The sequence below is a fragment of the Agelaius phoeniceus genome, chromosome 1, assembly GCF_051311805.1.
Source record: "Agelaius phoeniceus isolate bAgePho1 chromosome 1, bAgePho1.hap1, whole genome shotgun sequence".
NCBI lineage: Eukaryota > Metazoa > Chordata > Aves > Passeriformes > Icteridae > Agelaius > Agelaius phoeniceus.
This window is the reverse complement of record NC_135265.1, coordinates 122,122,339-122,142,834: the sequence shown is the minus strand read 5'-3', so window position 1 is coordinate 122,142,834 and position 20,496 is coordinate 122,122,339. Positions and strand designations below refer to the sequence as shown.

The 20,496-nt window shown below is 37.0% G+C and overlaps 1 protein-coding gene across 4 annotated transcripts in view; it reads left to right on the top strand.

Moving 5' to 3' along the window:
• The window catches only part of STAU2 (staufen double-stranded RNA binding protein 2), a 172,185-nt gene that overhangs the window by 108,095 nt on the left and 43,594 nt on the right, over nt 1-20,496 (top strand). For 3 of the 4 annotated variants that reach the window (XM_054634948.2, XM_077186495.1, XM_077186502.1), the window contains one exon: nt 2,097-2,210. The exons of the other annotated variant lie outside the window; for it this stretch is intronic. In XM_054634948.2, coding sequence (XP_054490923.1) covers nt 2,097-2,210 — 114 coding nt within the window. The remainder of the gene's footprint in view (nt 1-2,096; nt 2,211-20,496) is intronic. 4 annotated transcript variants of the gene reach the window in all.

Below are 20,496 nucleotides of genomic sequence, written 5' to 3'. Positions count from 1 at the left end.
TTGTCTGAGAAATTCCAAAATAATGGCCTTGATACATTGAGATGAGGCCAAAAATGCATAATGAAATCCCCCTGGGAAAGTTAAGCCTATAGAGATACCAAAATTCTGAATTTATTGCCATTTCAGTGTGGGATTCTAAAGGGGATATGAGTCAAACCTGCTATTGCAGATAGTAGCATCATGAAATACTAATAGTTTTTTCCTCTATCTCCTGTTCTTTCAGCTTGTTAGTCATTCTTTATTCCAGTGGACACTAGTGAATTTTATACTCATATTATTCTGACAAAAACTTAACTAACAAACATGCTGCACAGTTCAGAAAGGGCCATTTCCCCATTTCTAGATATGTGCTTTTCTTGGTCACCAGATTTTGCCCCTTTTGTGATGTTCTGTTTGCAGCACAGGACCATGTTCTTGATCTTTGCTGCCCCATTTCTCATATTGCATTCCCACAACACAAACTCAGCAGAAAATCTACTTTGCAACTAGTTGTGGAAGCTTGATAAGCCTTTGTCATAACAGTAGTCCCTGACATTTAAAGGACTTCAGCTTATATTTGTCAGCCAAATTTCATACCTTCATACCTCTTTCAATTAATCAAAGTTAAACCATTGTATATGTGAAGGGGCCTCTTGTGGTTTCTAAGTAAGTAGTATGGCTTTTCTGGCAGGGAGCCACAAGCAATTTAGTAGGCACATAATGTGGGGGTTGAGAGGAAGAGAGACAGGAATAATCCAGAAAGCTTTAAGAAGGGCTGAATGAAATCAGTATTTCTATACACAGTACAAGACTGTCACATTCTGTATCTTACTTTTGGCCACAGCAAAACTGTTTTGGTGTGTTGTCAGTAAAGTAATTCTGAAACATAGCACCAACTTGGTTTTCCTCTTACTCAACCAGTTTTGCACTGGTTTTACTTCAGTTGAAGTATTCCAAATATACACCTGTGTCAGAGAAGAGTTAGGCACGATAGATTTAATACACCGTTTACAATTTTCATATTGTCACTAAACTGTTTCCACAGGAATAAACCTAATGTAGTTCCTAGTTGTCTTCAGAAATAGCAAGATTTATTTTGTAGCCTAGAAGTCAGGATGAGACTTTACCACGTACCTTTTGCCTGAGAGCCATACAGCTGTAAATAGATACTAACATAAAAGGTCTGTCTCCAGCAGAGCTGATCTCTCTTTCCAATTCTGACAGGGGTCACATAGTCAATGTAAATTACCACCATAAACTAAATTCCACCTCTCCTGTAGAACAAAGTGCTTGATCTGCCTGTCCAGAAGTCAGGAGCTATGAAGAGAACTGTAATATTTCAACAGTTCAGCATGAGTGGCAACCTGTTCTTAATAATGAAATGCTAGCAACATTTAATTTCATTTTGTTTCACCATGTTAAAATCCGTCCTTTCTTTAGGGGATTTAAAAACCATCTGAAGGGAACCTGAAGACAAAGAGAATAATTCAAGTAGAAGCACTATCTTTCTCTGTATTTCATGCAAGTTCAGGTTCAACATACACATCTTGATGCCCACGGGGAATGAGTTACATTTAGAAAAGGATAGTCTAGGCACCTCAAGAAGAATGTGATTTCTCCATTTTATCCGTCGTTTTGATTTAATTATGTATCATAATAGTAATGTCAAAAGTGTTAGTGGATTTTTCTAGAAATGAAATTAAAATAGAAAAAATTAAACTATTATTGGCAAGTTTTTCGAGGTTGTAATGATTTACTTGGGTGTTTTATAACTAAGCTACAATATGCTCTAAGAATGGCATGTAGGTTGGAAACTTTAACTTGAAGCTAGATTCTTATATAGATATAACACCTTGAATTCAGTCTGAAAGATGTCAGAATCTGAAGAATTCAGCACTTCAAAAATTATGCAACAGGCATATCATGGAAAATTGGGCCCCAGTTCAACATGTGACTATCTAGACTATTTTACACACTCCTTTTTTGATATTAAAGATGAATTCAATGTAAATGTCTGGAATTCTTCTTACAAGCTTGTTGAAAAGGGACAGTATTTTAGCATGACTCCCTTGTACAAACCTGGTGTTTAGCAGATTACGTATGTTATTCTGTTATAGGTACACTACAGTGATAGACAAAATGGCAAAGAGTGTTTGACCTGTTTGACACTGTCTCCTGTGCAGATGACTTTCCAAGGTATCGGGAGCTCCATTGAAGCCAGCCATGACCAGGTATCATACCTTCACCCCCACTCTTGTAATTTTATTCATATCTGGTAAGGTCAGACTGTCAGCGTTAGTAAATTTAAAATTTCGACACATCTTGTGCTTTTCATATGGCATGTTCTTGTCACAGGGATTTGCCTCTCTTGCCCTACTAAAATCCTGATTAGATCCAAAGAGTGAAATGAAAAGGAGACAAAACTATATTGCCTTTAACATATTTTTAAGAATTATTAGGAAAGCCTGAAGAGCTTGCTTTGGTTTTAAAGTCAGATGTAAGGTTTCTGCAAAGGTTTTATTTGCTTTTATGTGTGTATCAGGTCTTGTCTATCCTGTTTTTGTTAGACGATTATGATTAGTTGGAAAAGCAGAGAGATGAAGCTGTCATCTCTAGCCATCATCTGTCACAAGAAACTGGCATTTGAGAGGGGAAAGGCATTTTTAATCAGACTGTGTAAAACTTCCATTTTGTTTGGCTGTTGCTAAAACATTTAATTCAAGCTTCTGGCAAAAAGCCTGAAGAAAAAAAAAAGGCTCAATGTTAATCATTTATCACCCTGTTGCTTCAGAGGGAACTGAGGGGGACTTCCATTCTTCTTGTCTTGTCCTCCAACACTCATACCTATAAAAGCAAGACAAGACTTTGATACTCTGAAAGTATTAAAAGCAAAAAGGAAACAAGCAGAATAAAACATTAAACCAAATCTTGCACCTTTCATATCTTCAGTAGATTAGAAAAATTACCATGTTTACTTGCCTTTGCAGATTATCTTTAAATGGTACTGCGTTCGCATTTGCTGTACATTTTATCAGACTCCATGCAAGATTCTCTAAGAAAAAAAAGGAAAGCTGCCTTAAGAATTAGCAGAATTAGTTACTTTGGGGGAAAAGTTTTGGACACCCTTAGCCATGTTTTTGTTTGGTGGGTTTTTTATTGAAAGTTCCTAAGTTAGTTGTTAACATAAACTAAGCCCATTAGTTATTTACATGGTAACATGAGGATACTTCCTGCCCTTAAGTGTTTGGTATTTTACAGTAATGGAGAGCTGTGGTAAGTCAGACCATACTTTGACATTCAATTCTCATTTCATCCAGCAACTTGTTTATGCTGCTCTAAAGCTGCTCCATTTTTCTTTCAGTAAGGATAGGCTTTTAAAATATCGTTATAACACAAGTACGATATTTAGACATTTCAATGAATTTAAGGTGGTCCCTGTCAGTTTGGTAACAACTACATTCTGGGCTACCAGCCAGCTTGGCCTTTGTCTTAGCATTTATTTAGGCTAGAGTATGATATGTAAACAGAAAAAAGACTCCGTAAGCAAAAAGCACATTTAAGCCATCTGAATAATTATATATTTAAGACCTCTAAATGAAAATGTTGTATTGAGCCTGCAAAGTCAAGCACCCAGAAATTAGGAAATTCCAGATTATGCGCAGCTTTAGTTTCATCCCAAATGTACCCATTCCGTGCTCCAAACGGGATATTCTTCTGAGAAGAAGAAGAAAAATTCTGTAAAATCACAGGTAAAGATTGTATCATAGCATGTTCACAAATAGGTAGAATTAAATTTACTCGGGCCATTATGTAGCTGGAATTTCCTCATCTTGTTTCAATTTGAAGTTTAAAAACTGTTCATAATTGGTTTTAGTTACGTAATTTTCCACAGGGTTCTTAAAATGGAAAGATAAATGTTTTGTTATTGCATGATGGGGTGGTTGTTGTGTTACTGAACCCACATCACTTGTGCAAAGATTTCATCTGAGCCAAGAGCAAAAGAAAATAATAATCTGAAAGCCAAATGCCAACCAGTGTCTCGCAAAATAAATCCACTCACTGGACAGGATGCACAAATTTCTGCTCATGCCTTTCCTAAGTGTCAAAGGAATTTCATTTTCTGGGGAAGAGGGGTGCTGTTGATGGGTGTGTTTGATAAGGGGGTAGCAAGACTAGATTAAAGTATCATTTTCCATCACCTGAATAAAAAGAGAAAAATTAATCATTAGCAAGTCAAGGCACTGGAATTAATAAATTAATGACAAAATTAGGGCTATTAATGGACTAACTAAAAGAAAAATTCCCTTTTCTCTGTTGTTCCTATGTGCTCGGTATGTTTTTCCTTGTTTCCTACAATTTTACTCACAGTAAGTTGATTTGATGGTTATTATTCTTTTAAAAATAGGAGACAGAAATTCTGCACCTTTGTTAAACTGAGCTTCATTTTAAAGTGTCAAATTAAGTAAGTGCAAGATAACTGCGTGCTATAAACCTTGAATTTTAGAAACTCTTCTTTAACTTTTGTAATCCGTTACTTTTCAATCATGTCTGTAGTATTTTATGGCTATAGGATGGGCTGATCACTTGGAAGCCTGTGATTTCAGTGGAGGGATGGTGATTTCTGCCTCAGTAGTGAGGCCTGGCATGGTTTGACATCAGGAACTGTCGACTTCTGTGCTTATGAAGATAATTTTTCTCATATTCGTTTTGAAATATTAATTCTATAATTTCTAGAGATTTTTTATGGAACACTTTAGGAATGAGACTCTGGAATATTTTGATGGAAAAGGAGTGAAAAGTGATGTGTGAGAGTACCTAACAAAAAAGCTATGTACAGATTTGTGACTATATTGTGGCAGGAGAACCACAATACTGTGGTACGTGGCAGCTGATAAGAAAAAATAGGAATTAAAAGGAAAAAAAAGGAAAACTATGTTGCCAATGGCATCTCCATCGCTATAGAACACCTTTTAGATTGGACTTGTATTTTGTAATGTGTCTTCCTACTCATATCCAGTGGGAGATTTGTTACCCAGCAGATACCAAAGTGGTTACAATCCTACATAAGTACATTATCTGGCTGTTTCAAATATGTCAAGACTTGACACTGCAGTTTTTCAAGTCTCTTGCTCTTTTCCTGTACTCTGTAGGGAGTTTTCATTCTTTAGATTGGTCTAGCTTGTGATTTTAATGAGTTCAAATATTTTCCCCACATACTTCATCTGAGCAATTTCAGATTAATATAAACATATCATACTGGTACACTAATTAGTGTGTATTTCCAATGTCTGATTGACAAGGCATATCTCATTTGGTCATGAAGCAGTATTGTGGAAGCAATTGCTGATCTTTCACTTTTCTTTTGACAAAAATCAAAATTGGGAAACATTCCTAAAGCACCACTGCAGTCTATCCTGCCACATGTTTTGCTAGGTTTTGCATTCAGGTATGCCAATCTCTTTTTATAAAAATTTAATGGGGTTCATAATTTTTTTTTTCCTGAATGATTTCTTTCTATTTTTTCTGTTTCCTGTTACCTGACTCTAACTCTAAAATTCTCTTTCCTTAACAGCAACTATTTTTTGGAGGTTTTTTTTTTTTCAGTAAAATTTAGTTACAAGTAGCTATTAGTTAAAATGGTCACCACTTTCTATTGATTTTCTCAATAAAAGCTGAGTTTTTCCTTAATGGTAGTAAAGCCTGGCATTTTTTACATTGCTATGGGAGTGGTGACAACCTATTCTCAGGGCTTATGATGGACTTCAGGCATATATTGTAAAGCTGGGAAATGAATTTAAAGTCAAAGCAATAGAAAGAAAGTCCAGATAGTTTTTTATTTGTGTCACTGAGAAAATTCAAGATATGAAAAGTAGGAGACAGAAAAGGGAAAAATTCATAGACAGGAGGCTATATAATAAAAAATAGTTGGAATGAAGCAGGAAACTAAGAAAGTGCAGGGAAATGGGGCAGTGAATGTCTGAAGGCCACAGAAGAGTGATAGAGAAGTTAGAGCTAAGCAGAAGGGATGATCAAAAACCCCACCAAAAAAAAGACATCCACACTGATACATCTCAAAGTACTGAAACCTGAATTTCTTGTTACTGCTACAAATAAATATCTTCCAGTTTTAGTGAACTGTGACACATGAAGAGTTCTTTGAATTCTTGAGTCAAGGCACACTAAGAACTCTAAGTTAGAAGTTGTAGTGCTAGCAGTTGTAGGAAATGGAGATTTATGTTTTCCCTGGAGGACTCTAGTCAATACCTTAAAGTTGTTATAGATGCACTCAACAAATATCACTGGATTCACTATAATGGCAGCTAGGTTAAATTTGATGCCCTATGTCAAACAAGACAGCCTGTGACATATTCTCAGTCTTAGAAGTGACATACTTCTGCTGTGCCTTGAACAAGCCAATGTCAAACTCAGCTTCCATGTTTACATGTATCTTTTAGAAACTTGCAATGTTACCATCTTTAATGGCTTTGTAATAAGTGTTTTTCTGGATGTTACTGCTCTGAGTGACTGAGTGCTTTGGGGTATCACACTCCTGTGGTGGTCATAGCTGTGAAAGAATAAACATCTTGGGTGCATTCATAAGGCTTGCTGAATAGCAGGCAAATTGAAAGTATGAACATTCATTTTAAAATGAAATTATTTAAAAGTCAGTACTAGTGATGAAAAAGAACATCTTGGGTCTATTTTGAGATTTAGCATGCTTGCCATGGAGTGCTCTGCCTGAACAAGCAACTTTTAATGCCAAGAAACTTAATGTTCATTGAGGAGTGACCAGCTCTCTACTTGAATTTCAGGAGGCAGATCAAAGAGCAGTCCATTGTCTTAAAGTCTCATTGCTTTAATACTTTTTGAGGATTTTGGAGGTTTTAACCCTATGCATGTTTTTGGAGCTGGCAATGCTGTCGATCTGTTTATTACTGAGTTCAGCTGTTTACTTCACCTAATTGTACTGTTAAAGTGATATCAATGAACATTTTATGCCTATATTTTCATTCCTTGCTTTCTTAATGTTATCCATTCTATTTATGTTGTATATTAGATTGTAGTTTTAGAGCTCTTCTGCACATAGCAATGCACAGAATAGAACACTTTTATTTTGCAGGAAGATACCAAATGTTTAATGTTATATTTAATCTACCACTAATAGCACTTTTATTTTCAAGTATAAAAATAGCTGGAAAGAGAATGAGCAGGGGCAGAAATTGTAGAAGTGGGAGAGCTACTGATAAGATAGAATTTATCAGAGAGCCCAACATGGAGAGGATGTACTGAAAGGAAGATGCCACACTCAGCAGTTTCAGAAATCACTGATGGAAAGCTTGGCAGACAGCAGTGGTGAGAAAACTGAAATGTGCTCTGTATCACACCATCTTTGCTGGCCTGCAAACAGGCACTTCTCAACAGGGTTAACAGACATTGGGGATGCCCAGATGGGAGCAGCTCCTGGTGGCATTTGAATACAGGAAGGGCAGAAATAGTTCTCAAAGAACAACAGAGAGGGGTGACAGAATCAAGGGAAGGTGCTTGGAGCATTAAGTTTTGAAAAGAAGCTCCACATCTCTGTGATGGTCTCAGAATTGCTTGTAGAGCATGCTCAGGAAGCAGCATCTAGGGAATTTACATAAGCCAAAATAACTAAAGGTGTAGTCACCGAGTATGTGAAGGATAAGAATTTGTCCAGTGATGTAACCAGAAAAGATAAATGGGGTTGTGGTTTTTTTTGTTAAGATACCTTTCCAGGTCAGAAAACCAGATGACTTACTGGACACTATATTAATTACCTATTTAATTTTTTTTTTTTTTTTTTTGTAACAAGAAGTTAGTATTTTCTAGCATTTTCTAGATATTGAGATTTACTTCACAGTGGGTTTTTATGTCCTGGACATGGTCAAAAAATGAAAAAATGTCAAGGTTTTCTTTAAAAAAATGGATGTATCCTTTTTTGTCTTTTTCTTTTTTCCTTAGGTGATGTTATATGCTTAATTTATCAGCTCATTTCTATTTTACTTACTGTAAATACATTTATTTTTTCTTCAGGGTGGCTTGTTGAATAAAATGGTACAACTTCAGTTTTAATAATGGTACAACTTCAGTTTTAATAAGTAAAAATTTTCTAGCAGTTTGGCAATTCCATTACATCCCCTACAGCATCAGGACTTCTACCTGATCTTTTGAAAACATCTCACACAACTAGGTCTCCTTCTGCTTCAAGGGAGAGGGTGTCAGCATGACCACAGCTGTGTGTCCAGTGCTCCAAAAGAGCCAGCTCATGTAGGAAAGAAATTTAACCTACTTTTGATATATAGCACCACATTTTGCTTTTCTTCTGTTCAATCTGTTAGGTTGATGCTGCAGTAAGGAGCCATCCCATCAGGTTTTAGTTAGGCTGACTGGATTGTTGTCTGCTATTTGATATTTTTCCTCATCTGTTGTGCTCCCCACGACTGTGTGTGGACGTACTGGTACATTCTCTCCGTATTCTTCATCTTCTGTTTTGCATTATGTCAGTCTGGATGTACGTGACAGAACATTTGCTTTTCCCTGGCAGCTGCTAAAGTTTTCCTTGATGAGCCCAAGATCAAATGCTTGTATTTGTTCAGGAAGTGTAATCTTTAATTTTCAAAAAGTGGGTTACTAATTAACTGCTGAATGGGAAAAAAATGCAAACCAAGGCAAGCCTATCTCCTTGCCAGACTGTTTCAGTCCTCTCATTCAGGGCTTCCTGAGTAGATTCCCAATGTGACTGCTTCTTGCTGAAGATGCATAATAGGATTTTTCAGTGCTCTGTGTATGCATGTTTGTTTACACAGCAATGTCAGCAGGGTATGAAATGCTTCTGTTGCAGTCTCTGCCTATCTTAAATGCTTGGCCTGTAACTCATAACTAATGACAAACAAAGACCATGTATATTTTTGGGACTGTCTTCATCTGTGGGGAAAAGAGAAAAAAACGCCGGAATATCCTCCTGACTGCTATTGGTGAGGTTTCACAGGATCACACAGTGGTTGAGGTGGAAAGGGACCTCTGGAAATCACCTAGTCCAAGGCCCCTTCTAGGCCACCTAGAACAGGCTGCCCAGGCCATGTCAAGGCAGCTTTTGAGCACCTTCAAGGTGAGACACTGCCTTGGTTGTTCTTTCCCATTTACTTCATCTCCAGTCCTGGCTGCTTCCTAAACTGCTGAGCTAAGTGCACACAAGCTCATTGAGTTGAACTGACCCACTGGGCCTTAGATGAATGCCTGGAACAAGGGAGACATCAGGACTGAAGAGGAGAGGGAGTCATCCCTTTCCACGGCAGCAAGCTGTTGGTTCAGCTTACCCACCTTGTAAAATGATGTTTAAAGGGGATGAGGCAAAAAATAACTGTACAAAGAAGTTAATTTCTTGTAGAAATGTGTGTCTTTAGTACCCTTAAAGCTGTTCACTGTGCAGTAGCATGACCTGACACAAATAGGAGATCAGAAATGGCACAAGGAGGGAGGAAGAGCAGGGCTGTAGCAACCCTGACCTGCAGAAGTTTAGCTGTTTTGGAGCTGCACCCTTAGTAGTTACTTGCATTAAAATACCTTAGCAAGCTTTCAGTGCAGTGTAACATGTGGAAGTGGCAAGAAAGGCATTAACAACATACAATGAGCCAACCTTCCATGGACCACAGGCCAGCTGTTCGCTATCCTAAGTTTGCAATCTGTTTCTGGTTTGGTTGTTTTGCTGTTACTTTAGGCTCAGTTGGACAATGGTGGAATGTAAAAGTCTTGAATTTTCTTGCTGCTGTGTCTGTTAGGAAAGGGAAGAAGCTTAAAAGGGAAAGGGATTGGAGAAGTTTGGAAAAGCTAAAAATGTCAGTTTACTGCCTTGTCACGCTTCAGCAGGAGATTCAGCCCACTTGTATTATCAAGAAATCGAACAGATTTTTCCCTGTCAGGGAAAAGCACGGGGAAGACAACAGAGGTAGGTTCTTCTCCTACTCAACAGCTAAAAATGGATAGGCATACACCTACTGGACAAAAGATAGTAACAGAGATAGAGGCAAAAATCAAGTGGGAGGAGACCCACCCCCAAGTAGCTTGTCTTGCAGTTGGGATTGACAAAGATCTAGGTTTTTTCATTTGAACCCCTGACAAGCAGCATTTTAATTTTAATAATTTTGTCCATTTTAATTTCTAGGACTGGTAAAACCTTTCAAAATTATGAATTAAAACTAGCACTCAGTCAAAGCCCAGCTTTCGTAGGCACCTCTATTTTAGACAAAGAAAGACATTAGCAATAGATACACTGAACTTTGTTGCCCACCCAGTGCTAGCTGGAGTTGTTCTGTGGCATCTTCACATAGTACTCAAAGTAATGCTATGTCTGTTTGGTGATTTGTGTTTAATCACTTGTCATTCAGTGAAGTTGCTTAACACCCTAATTATATAATTGGCATTTCAAGTTACATTTCCTTAACCATTCTACAAGACAAAATAATGATTTGCACATGTGACATCTGAAGAACTGTGCTTTTGCCAAAATTCTGTTTGCCACCTAATTTTTCCACTTCTCTTGAAATAATATCCCACGGCTGGCATTATGCATGCATCTAGCACAAATGAAATTTCATCGTATTTGATTTGCACAATCGTCATACAACCCCTTGATCTACCCAGTGCAAGCAGAAACTAAATTTGACATCCCACATCCCTTCATTTCAAGGATTCATTTCAAGAAGCCAGAATCTCGTAATAAATGCTCTGACAATAGACTTAAGGGGAAATAAATGAGGTCAGGACTCATAAGTAATTAGTAATTAGTAACAGGTAATTTTGGAAGTGTGAGCACAAGAAAGTTGTGGAGCAATGTTGAGGAGCACTATGATTAAACTCAGTTCCTAGACATCTGTGCTTTCTTCCTTGGAGGTTTTTTTAAATACCCCATCAAGAAAGAGCTGAAGACTTACCCTGGCTTGATGACTAATGGTTTACCTGAGAAAATTACTTCACTTCTCTTTTTTACGTGCTTGTCATTGATGCCCTGATGGAAAGTGCCAAACATCTCAAGGGATAAAGGTGTTTATACTCTTTCCCTATAGCTCATTTAACATAAAATCCAAGTCCCTCTGTCTGCTTCCAGAGTCATTACCTGTACAGGTTGTTTGTAGCCACACTAGGTTTCTAAGATCATTGAGTCTGAATATCCCACTGTTTGAGACAGGAAGGAGTCACCAACCAACCTTCTCTCCAAAGCATCAAGTGTTCAATGTCCTTACTTGTTACAGGACTTTCTGTGTCCCCAGAGCTCTGTATGTACTTGTGCCCTCCATTTCATAGCCCTTACAGACTGCCTTTGTTCCAATGCTAATGCTTCATTCCAGCAAGATCCTTCACATATGCTCAATGTAAGAGTGCTTCCAAGTAATTCGCTCTCTCAAGGATCCAGGACTTGAGATAATAAACACTAGAATGGAGGTATCAAGCAAAACCAAAGCAGTGAACTCTTAAGTTAAACTTTAAATTTTATCAATATTTCTTCATATTCATTCTTTCTCTTTCCCATCATAAGAGAGAATGTGAGACCTAGTTTTCCACAGATCCTTACGGCTGTACAAATAATTGATTTTACAGTCCAAAATCTCCTCTCTCATCCTTTATCCCCTCAAAAAAACCCCACCAGTTCAAATTGGTCCAAAATAAAGAAAAAAATGCTTCTAGCCAAAAAAAATAATTAATTTTGTACTTGGGCATTTGTAGTGAAACTAAGAAAATGGCTGAGATTTACAAAACTGGTGGGAAAGATGATGAACTATTTTACCAGTAAGCTCAGGGGTTCACACTCTCACGCAAGATGCAGAAGATGTAAGTTTTGTTCTGTCCTTGTCCCCACAGGACCATGAACCCTCTTTAGGAACCCTTCTTATGCAATAGAGAGTCACAACTGGGCAGTCCCAGGAGCACAAAATGGTAACCACAGAACAGTCCTGTTTTTTGACTCAATGAACAGTTTGCTCAATAGAGCTGCATGAGCAGAAAATCTTGGTGGAATTCTTATTTGATATTAACCCCTTTGATCTGAATAATGAAAAGAAGAATTCTTATCCTCCTGGGAGTTAAAGAGACTTAAGCTATAATTTTTCACCGTCTAGTATTGACCATCAAGTCAATACTGGACTTGATGGTCAATACTTCTTCCCCTCAGTTTTCACCACAAGCGGACAAAGCTAAAGAAACTGTAGCAGGTAACTACTAATTTCTAAAGGTATTTACAGTTCACAATGCAGAATATCCATCCTGAGTCTGGGAGCAGATTTGGCCAAAGCAAAACTGCTCCCTCCGGTGAATTCCAGTGTTTCCTGGAGGAATATGCTTGCTCTGCTCCAGAGCCAGCCCCGTCCCTGCCCCGGGGAGGTACCCAGTTGGTGGCGGCATTGTTCAAACCTCCAGCCATGTGCTTCTCTGGGTGGAAGCTGCCACATGGACCCAGAGCTGAGACTGCCAGGTCAGGCTACAAAGGCAATTTAAGGCAGTGGGGCAGATGAAGTCACTGTGCTCCCCAGCAGTACCTGGAAAGTCTTTGTCTTCCTCCCTTGTGTATTTCTTCTAAGCATAACCTGCAGACAAAACAAAATCTTTCTTTCTTCAATATTCAGCTCTTCAGCTGTCTGTAAAAGAGCTTTACATTTGTTTCAGGATATTTAAAACTTAGTTGCATGGCATGGATTCATAAAGGACATTTTGGCAGCTGCTGTTGCTGAATCTCTTGTATCGGCTGTAGATAAAGTAAGGCAAGTGCCAAAGCCTCAAGTCTCTTATGCTGATAGCAGTGGAGCTCTGAGCAGTCCCTGTACCCACTATGTCTCAGCCACTTAGATAAAAATAACACCTTTTGCTGATACTGGTTACAAGGCTTATCCCAGTAATGGAAAGATTTTAGATGGTTTGTGAGGCCACAGAATGCCTGTTTAGACATTTCTTCGAAATATTGGGCTGTTCAGCAAGTCAGTCTTATTTCATACTCCCTCCTAAATATTTCCTGCTTCAACATTGTTTTGAATAATTGGGGAAGTTCTTTCTAGCACAGCATGCTGAATGAAATTATGAATTGAGGAGATTTTTATGTTGTTGTGTTTGATTCAATACTCCATTGTCATTTATGTGAGGTGGTACAATAATACACTACCAGTCATTTAGTGGGGAGCTGGGCACACATGAACCTTTGTGCCTGTGAGTGGGACTTCCCAGGGTGCCTCAGTTCATCAGTGCAGATAATACTGCATAACCTGGGGCTTGATTTTGGAATGTCACAAAACAGGATCATTCTTCCTAATTAAATAAAAAGTAAAGGCTCAATGTATAGAAGTTTTTTTTTGGTCATCATGTGTCTGTCCATGCTTGTGAGAAAAATAATAGGGGAAAAAAAGGGCAAAGGAATGTTTGCCATAATTTTATAAGCTGCAAAATAATTAAGCAAGAAGATGTGGGTTTGAGAGGGAGTTAAGGAAATTAAAAGGAGGCATCAAGCATTGGCCTGATCCAGAAGTGCTTAAAATCCCATTTGCCCTTACAGAATGAAAATACTAGTGAGGAAGTCTGACATGCTGGCAAAGGCACAATTTAGACATGTCAAACTACTTTAAGATAATTTGAAAGTTTCTTGGCCCTCATTTAAATAAACTGGATCTTGAGTTTTTTGGAACTCTCCTGATAAGTAACACTTAAAATCCTTTTGATCAAATACCCTTTCTCAGGCAATTACATGTTCTTAATTTAGAGGCCAGTTCAAAAGATTGCTTGTTACCTTCACTTAACAAATGTTCAAGTGCTGCAGTTTTCTGATCCTTTTAAAAAAAGCAAACAGGGAGAGTTTGCACAATAAAAGTTCTTTTTTATTCTCAAATTAATTATTTTGAAATATCTCACAGATTACATCAGTTTCTTCCTTGCATTCATGTTGCAAGATGGCGAGTATTGTATATTGTTAGTGATGCATTAAATTAGTTGTTTACATTATAAAATCTAAACATATTAGAATCTTTTGTGTTTGTCTTCAAAGATTCCTATTCTAATAAAGCTTTCTGAAACAAGTAAGGTTGTCTTTTTTGTTTAGTTTATGCATCAGTGGAGAACCTAAAGATTTGTAGCCTCTAGCCATCCCCGTCTGTGTTTAGTAGAGTGTAAGGAAATTGTGTTTTGGAAAATATATATTATCTTTTCATATAAAAGGGAAAGTTATACTTTTAAATAAATTTTTTTTTTATTTAGAAAAGGTAACACCTGAGACAAATGTAAATGGAAAGAGTCAAAGTTTGTACTCTTCTCTTGAAGAATTTGTTTTGCTGCAACTATTAGTCAGAATAAAAGAAATATGTATATAGTCCTGAAAAATAAAGATCTTGGCTGAATCCTCCCTATTTTTGATGGCTTTGTTCACTCTTTGGGTCAAAGTGTTTCTGAGTGTTAAGTGATACAAGACCAGCATTCAGAAAAGAACAGTATTTAGGATTTTAAAGAAACTTTGCTGTTTGGACACAGTTTTGCTCTATGACAAATGTTTTAACAGAGTTGTAATGAAATATGAAAAAGAAAATCAAAAGCTGCTAGCTTTAATATGGCTGGAGCTGCTTGGTGAAAGCAATTTTCACTTTGGAGAGAAGTTCATGACTGAAGTTTTAGAAGCAAAGCAGCTTCTCAGCGAGTCAGCAGAGCAGCATGGCAGTGGGTGTCCACACTTACCCCCCAACACAATCCTTTTCAGTGCAATATGTCTTAGTTCTTCATCTAGAGAAATGACTGCTCTAAGATATATACACACTTATATATATACACTTTGACTTTTTAGGTCATACTGGTCATACTACATCTGCCTTATGAATCTGTGTTTTAATATGTTTAGACATACATCTTCTTATCCTAACAGTGTTGGCAAGTCATGAGTAAACAGCAGGATTTTATTTACCTGTCAAAGCCCCAAATAACTTGCATTAAGCCAATGACCAAATAAAATGTCACAGTTATACTTGATAGCATCTGGAAGGAAAAGTAGCAAGCTAAGTGTTAACTTCAGAGTCAGATTATTTTCTGTGTACAAGAGATGCCTTTTAGAATAACATGCCAAGAGTGCTTCATATCTCAATAGCCTCCAGAACATACAGCAATATAACAAGCACTGGGTTATAGTAAAACTTGGGAAATGTGACAAAATAAGCAGTGCAGTGAAGAGAACTGTACTGAAACCAGTTGAAAAAACAGGAAGGATAGAACTTGATAAAATTATGGAAAATCTTAAGGAACATCTAGTTTCAGATCATGACAGTGAGAAAAGTGATAAGGAGTAAACTGTTATTTTTCAATAAGCTTTCAACTTTGGACAAAAAAGCAGAGTGATTTAAAGGTACCAGAGACTTTTGATTAAATAAAACAGTAGCTTATTAAAGTGATGTGTAAAATTATAAAAAAGATAATATATTATTTGCCCGAAAGATTTACTTTTAATGAAAGGAAGCATGAGAAGGTATGAAACAGTCTGAAATAACAGCCTGCCAGAAATTGTTTCAAAGGTTATCATCACTTGCTTAGTTATTTAGGCAAGATGTGTTCCCTCAGCTGCCTAAGGACAGTGCTGTGTGTAACAATGTAGTAGCACTCATCTGAGCAGTTTTAATAGAGGTTAATCATGAGGCTTTAAAAAGAATACAGATTGTGAAACAAAGTCTAAAGTACAAATCAAGGCCTTGTGAGAAAAATTAAGAAGTCTATGTTTCAAATATACCCTCTACTTCTAGATTTCTGATTCAAGATACTTTATGCTACAGTATTTACAAAAAAGAGCACACACAGCTTTTAAAACACTACTTCTTTAAGAAATTCTGTATAAATGTCCTGATCCTGTAAACATTTCTGTACTCATGTAGGTCTACATAGGAGGTGTTCCATTAGGTTACCACGTGATTGGTCTGTGCAAGGTACAGAGTCAAAAATGCAAGTTCAGCTGGTGTGAGTGGAGGTTGATCTGAGGTGAAATACTAAATGCAGCTATATGGTCTGGGGTTAGGATCCCATCTTTGTTTTGGCTGGGCTCTTTTCTAAGTGCTTGAGACTAAACCACCACATCCCTGAACACAGTCATGTTAAGAACTGATGTTCCTATAGTTATTTTTTTAAAGCCAGGGTGCGTGAAAGCTGCGGTCTCCAGCTGTCTTATGATTTTTATAGTAGAATGAGTAATTTGTATTTTGAACTCCCTTTTTCCCTATTTTTTTTTTTTTTTACAAAACATTGTAGCTGCCACTTGCATGCCCATTGCCTCCAGCTGGACAAAAGTGACTGAAGTGGAAAATTTTGTTCATGGTTGTAAAAAAAGAAGTGATGAGAAGCATAGAAAAGTAAAGGCTCATTGCTGAAATCACAGGAATTCATGCTCCTTGTCCTGAGAAGAGATATGTGGCTGGGTTGTATCTTGAAGAGCAGTGTCTTTTTTTGAATAATGCCTCTTACTTCCCTCCTAAACCTCCCTCCTAAAACCTTGCTCCAGATCACAAATCATTCACAATTGAGAGAGCAGCAGCCCAGAGTATCAAAGACTGGTATTTGACTGATGGTTTGATCATGAGTGCAGTTTTTAGGGGGATGGTCTTTATCAGATGGAAGAAGATTCTAGGTTGTATGTTATGACCTTCTGCATTTGCAGTCATGTTCTCCATTTCAAGTAGAAATTGGGAGGTAAACAAGCCAAGTTACTAGCTAAAAGTGGTATAACCAGGTGCCATGCTTTGGTTTATGTTATATTAAGAAGTCAGAATGTCTTTTCAGGTTGTGAATTGGACAGTGTGAGTAACTGGTGTAGTGGCTCTGGAATCTTGCTAAAGACAGTGTTTCAGAGTGTGCATCTGAAGTTTTTATTCCACTCCTTGTCTGGCAGAAGAAAGAAACATCTCAGTATCACTCTTACTGCTCTCTACTTTGGGGAGAAGTTGTGCACCTTTCTTCTAATCTCATCTTCCTCTACCTTTTACAAGACCTTGGTTTTGTCTTTGATACTCCTAAGACATCTCCCAGCAAATCTCTCTTGTTGTAGGTATTGCAGGTCCACTGTCAGGTTACCCCTGCCTTGTCTCATAAGCAGAATAACTTAAACTTCTTTAGTCTTCAAATACAGGCAAGATTTTACATTCTTGACTTTTTTTTTTTTTCCAGAAAATGTCTGATTTTTCAATATACCTTTTAAACTTTAGAGCTTAGAGCTAAATGTGATCAAGTTCTAGTATATCAATGCTATCTCTACTGGTAATAGCACTTTTCTCTTTCTTGATATCATTCTGACCATGTGCCTAAACATTTGCTGCTGTAGCCTTTGCCTTACTTTTGTTATCAACTTTTTAATGTTGTCTTTTCTGGAATAAATGATCTGCATCTGAATGAGATGGAACTTGCATCATTGTGGATTACCCATTGAAAGTTCCATTTTACAATGCTTATATGCCAATGCTAGGGGTTTACTCCCTTTTTATCAATTCTTACTCCGTGCTCGGGAGAAAGCATAGAATACAGCAAGAATGCCTTATCTGTGTTGAAAGTAGGTCTTTATAAATGAAAAATAAGAGTCAATTTCCCCTAAATTTGATTATTTCTTGAATTCCATTCCTTAAGTACTGAAAGTAAAGTTCAAAATGTCAACATGGTGATATGATTAGGATGCTTTTGATGAATGTGGTTTGCATGAGGCTGGGCTCCCATTCAGAATCAATCAATCAGTGCCCAGTGAGTTTTCTAAGTAAATGTCGTTAAAAGTTGCATTTACAGAGAATGTATTTGTGTTCTCTAAATAATCATCTGGCATACTCTTTGCATAATATCCTTATGTAGTGTCAAAAAATACAGAGAAAAGACATCTTAAAAAATGCAAATTTTCCTACAAATGTGCAGGAAGCAGCATCCATCTGAGCAGTGATGTTGAAACCAACTTATTAATCCAGTCCTATGTCAAAATACTTATACAGTGTTGAATATAATAAAATTATGACTGTGATTAGGAACAGAGTTCTTCCAAATTGCCCCAGAGCTAAAAAAAAAAAAATATATTGACATGCTGTCTGTCTACATAGGAAGTAGTGTATATATTTTATATTCATTCTGACAGAAATTGTGAAAATTTCTATGTCATTACAAAGCACTTGTGTGAGTAGTTAAAATTAATTCACAGGAGTAACTTGTATATAAAATCACTCACTTGCATAGTATTTTCAAGACCTGGCCCAGACTATAAGTTTCTATCAACATACTTAAAATACCTAGTCACTGTGGTGTTTCCAGTATGAAGTATACATCAGATGCAGAATCAAATTATATTTCACGTTTGAAATACATTTTAAATATTTTCCTTTGCTATAAATTTCTCCAGTACAATGTTTTTTCTGCTGAAATCTGAGAAGATCTCTTTAATTGTGTAGTGTTGTGTTTCAGTAATTCAAGTCATGGTGCAGGTGGTACATGCAGTTTACTGATGTTAGAGATAGTATTTAAACAACTCCATGCTCAGAGGTAGTATATCAAAAGTTTTTAAATTGAGGGTGACAGAAACTGGTGCTGGACTTTCATGTTATCCAGCAATGTGGAAGAATTTTGACATATGGCTGGAATGATCAAACTACAGCAGTTTTACTGTCTAACTTCATTTGACGTGCATTTCAAAGATATTTCAAAATTATTAAGTTGTATACAGTCTTACAGTTGGAAAGTTTACCTTCCTTATGGAACATTTTAATAAAGTCTGATACAAGGGAGCTTATGATCTCAAAACATTACATAAAGCTGATTTTTTTTTTGTAAATCTTCTTTTATGTTTAATTTTCAAGTCATGTAGAAGCTGTAGTTTCTACAGGAGCTGTTACTATAAAAGTGAAGCATGCTGCTACTAACCAGCCCACATTATTTCGCAAGCACACTTCTTCCATTGATACAGGAAGAGACTGGCCTAGAAATACAGAAAATTGCTTTAGCTCATCAGCATTTTGTAGACATATAATAGGTAACATTAGAAAACAAAAGTATGGTTAGGAAGCCCAGAGTAGTTTGGTGATACATTAGAAATTATATGAACTGTGCAAGCTTAAGATGAGTTGTAGAATATTTACTGGTTTGTTGCTTTTTGATAGAAAAGCCAACCAAAGTTTCTTTAAATCTCTTTGTTGTTTTGTTTAATACTGATATGACTCAAAGAGCATAGGGGTAAGCATAGATATAAACACTTTTTTATAGGGCAAAAACTGTATGTAATTTAAAATTTTCTGTGAACACTTGCATTTGTTCTGGATTTTGACATCTGGGACCCATAGGACTTGATTTACTTCTGTAGTTGCCTGAATGTATATGTCCTATAAAAGAAATGAGGATTTCAAAACTTAGGAAAATTAATTTAATTACCAAAATTACTGTAAAAATAATGATTGAAAGTTACTTACATTAAAAATACCTACTAGAAAGTGGCTTCCTGGGTTTTTAATTTAAACTTTTTTTGTTGTCATTTAATTAGTATGAAGCATTTCCCTTCAATTTTAGCCAGCATAAGATATTTTATGTCAGCAATGGCTTTTTCTGAGTACCAAGTGCATTATTGCACAGGGATTCACAAAGGGTACCTCACCACAACAGCACTTCATAATTATCTGACAGAGCAGCGAGTGATGGTTTGGTGTTTGCCGCGCTTATCTGCAGCAATAACAAAGGATTAAAAGCTTCCTTGCTCCTGTGTTGCAGTCCCCATTCTTTCCCTGCTGGCTCACACAGGCGAGAGAGACATGTTTATACCAAGCACAAAGCTCAGCAGAGGCTGGAGGAGGGAGCTGCTCAGTAAGAAGTCAATATATGTCTCATATAAGGAAAAGCAGCGTCCCGTGCCAGAGCCGTTTCTGTTAAACAGAAGCCTATGGGGGAAGGATTATGACGTGTGATTGAGACACCTGTTGAGAAAATAGGCAACTATTGACAAGTCTGATTCATGACTGAGTGACTGCTCTGCTAGTCTTCACATGATCCCCACCGAGAGCGAGCCTCGACCGCCTGCTAAACAAGGGCTGTTTGAAGTTTCTTTTTAACATTTCCAAGACGTTAATTCAGCAGGACATCTCCACTGGGGTTCTCGATGTCACCAAATCAGCAGCTGTTGAAATCCATTCACTTCAGCATGAAATGTTTGCATAAGTTTTTTTCTTTTTTTCTTTTATTTGTGACAACAGCAAAGTAAATAAAACCCTAAAAATCCTGTACTACTCAACTTGTAGATGTGTGAGAACAGCTTCTGGTCACAATTCTAGCTGCTAAGGCAAAATATTTATTTGTAGAGAACAATGACAATGAGAGTTTATTATGATACAGAAAAAGTACTGATTTTAGTAGACATTTCTGTCACATTTTTCTATGTAAACATTCAGTTAATTTTTGTGCCAGCTGTCAAACTTGTATGAAAAGTGTTTTGAAATGGAATTGTCTTTGTTTTTCAATTCAAAAAAATCTTAAAAGTCTAAAAGCAAATGT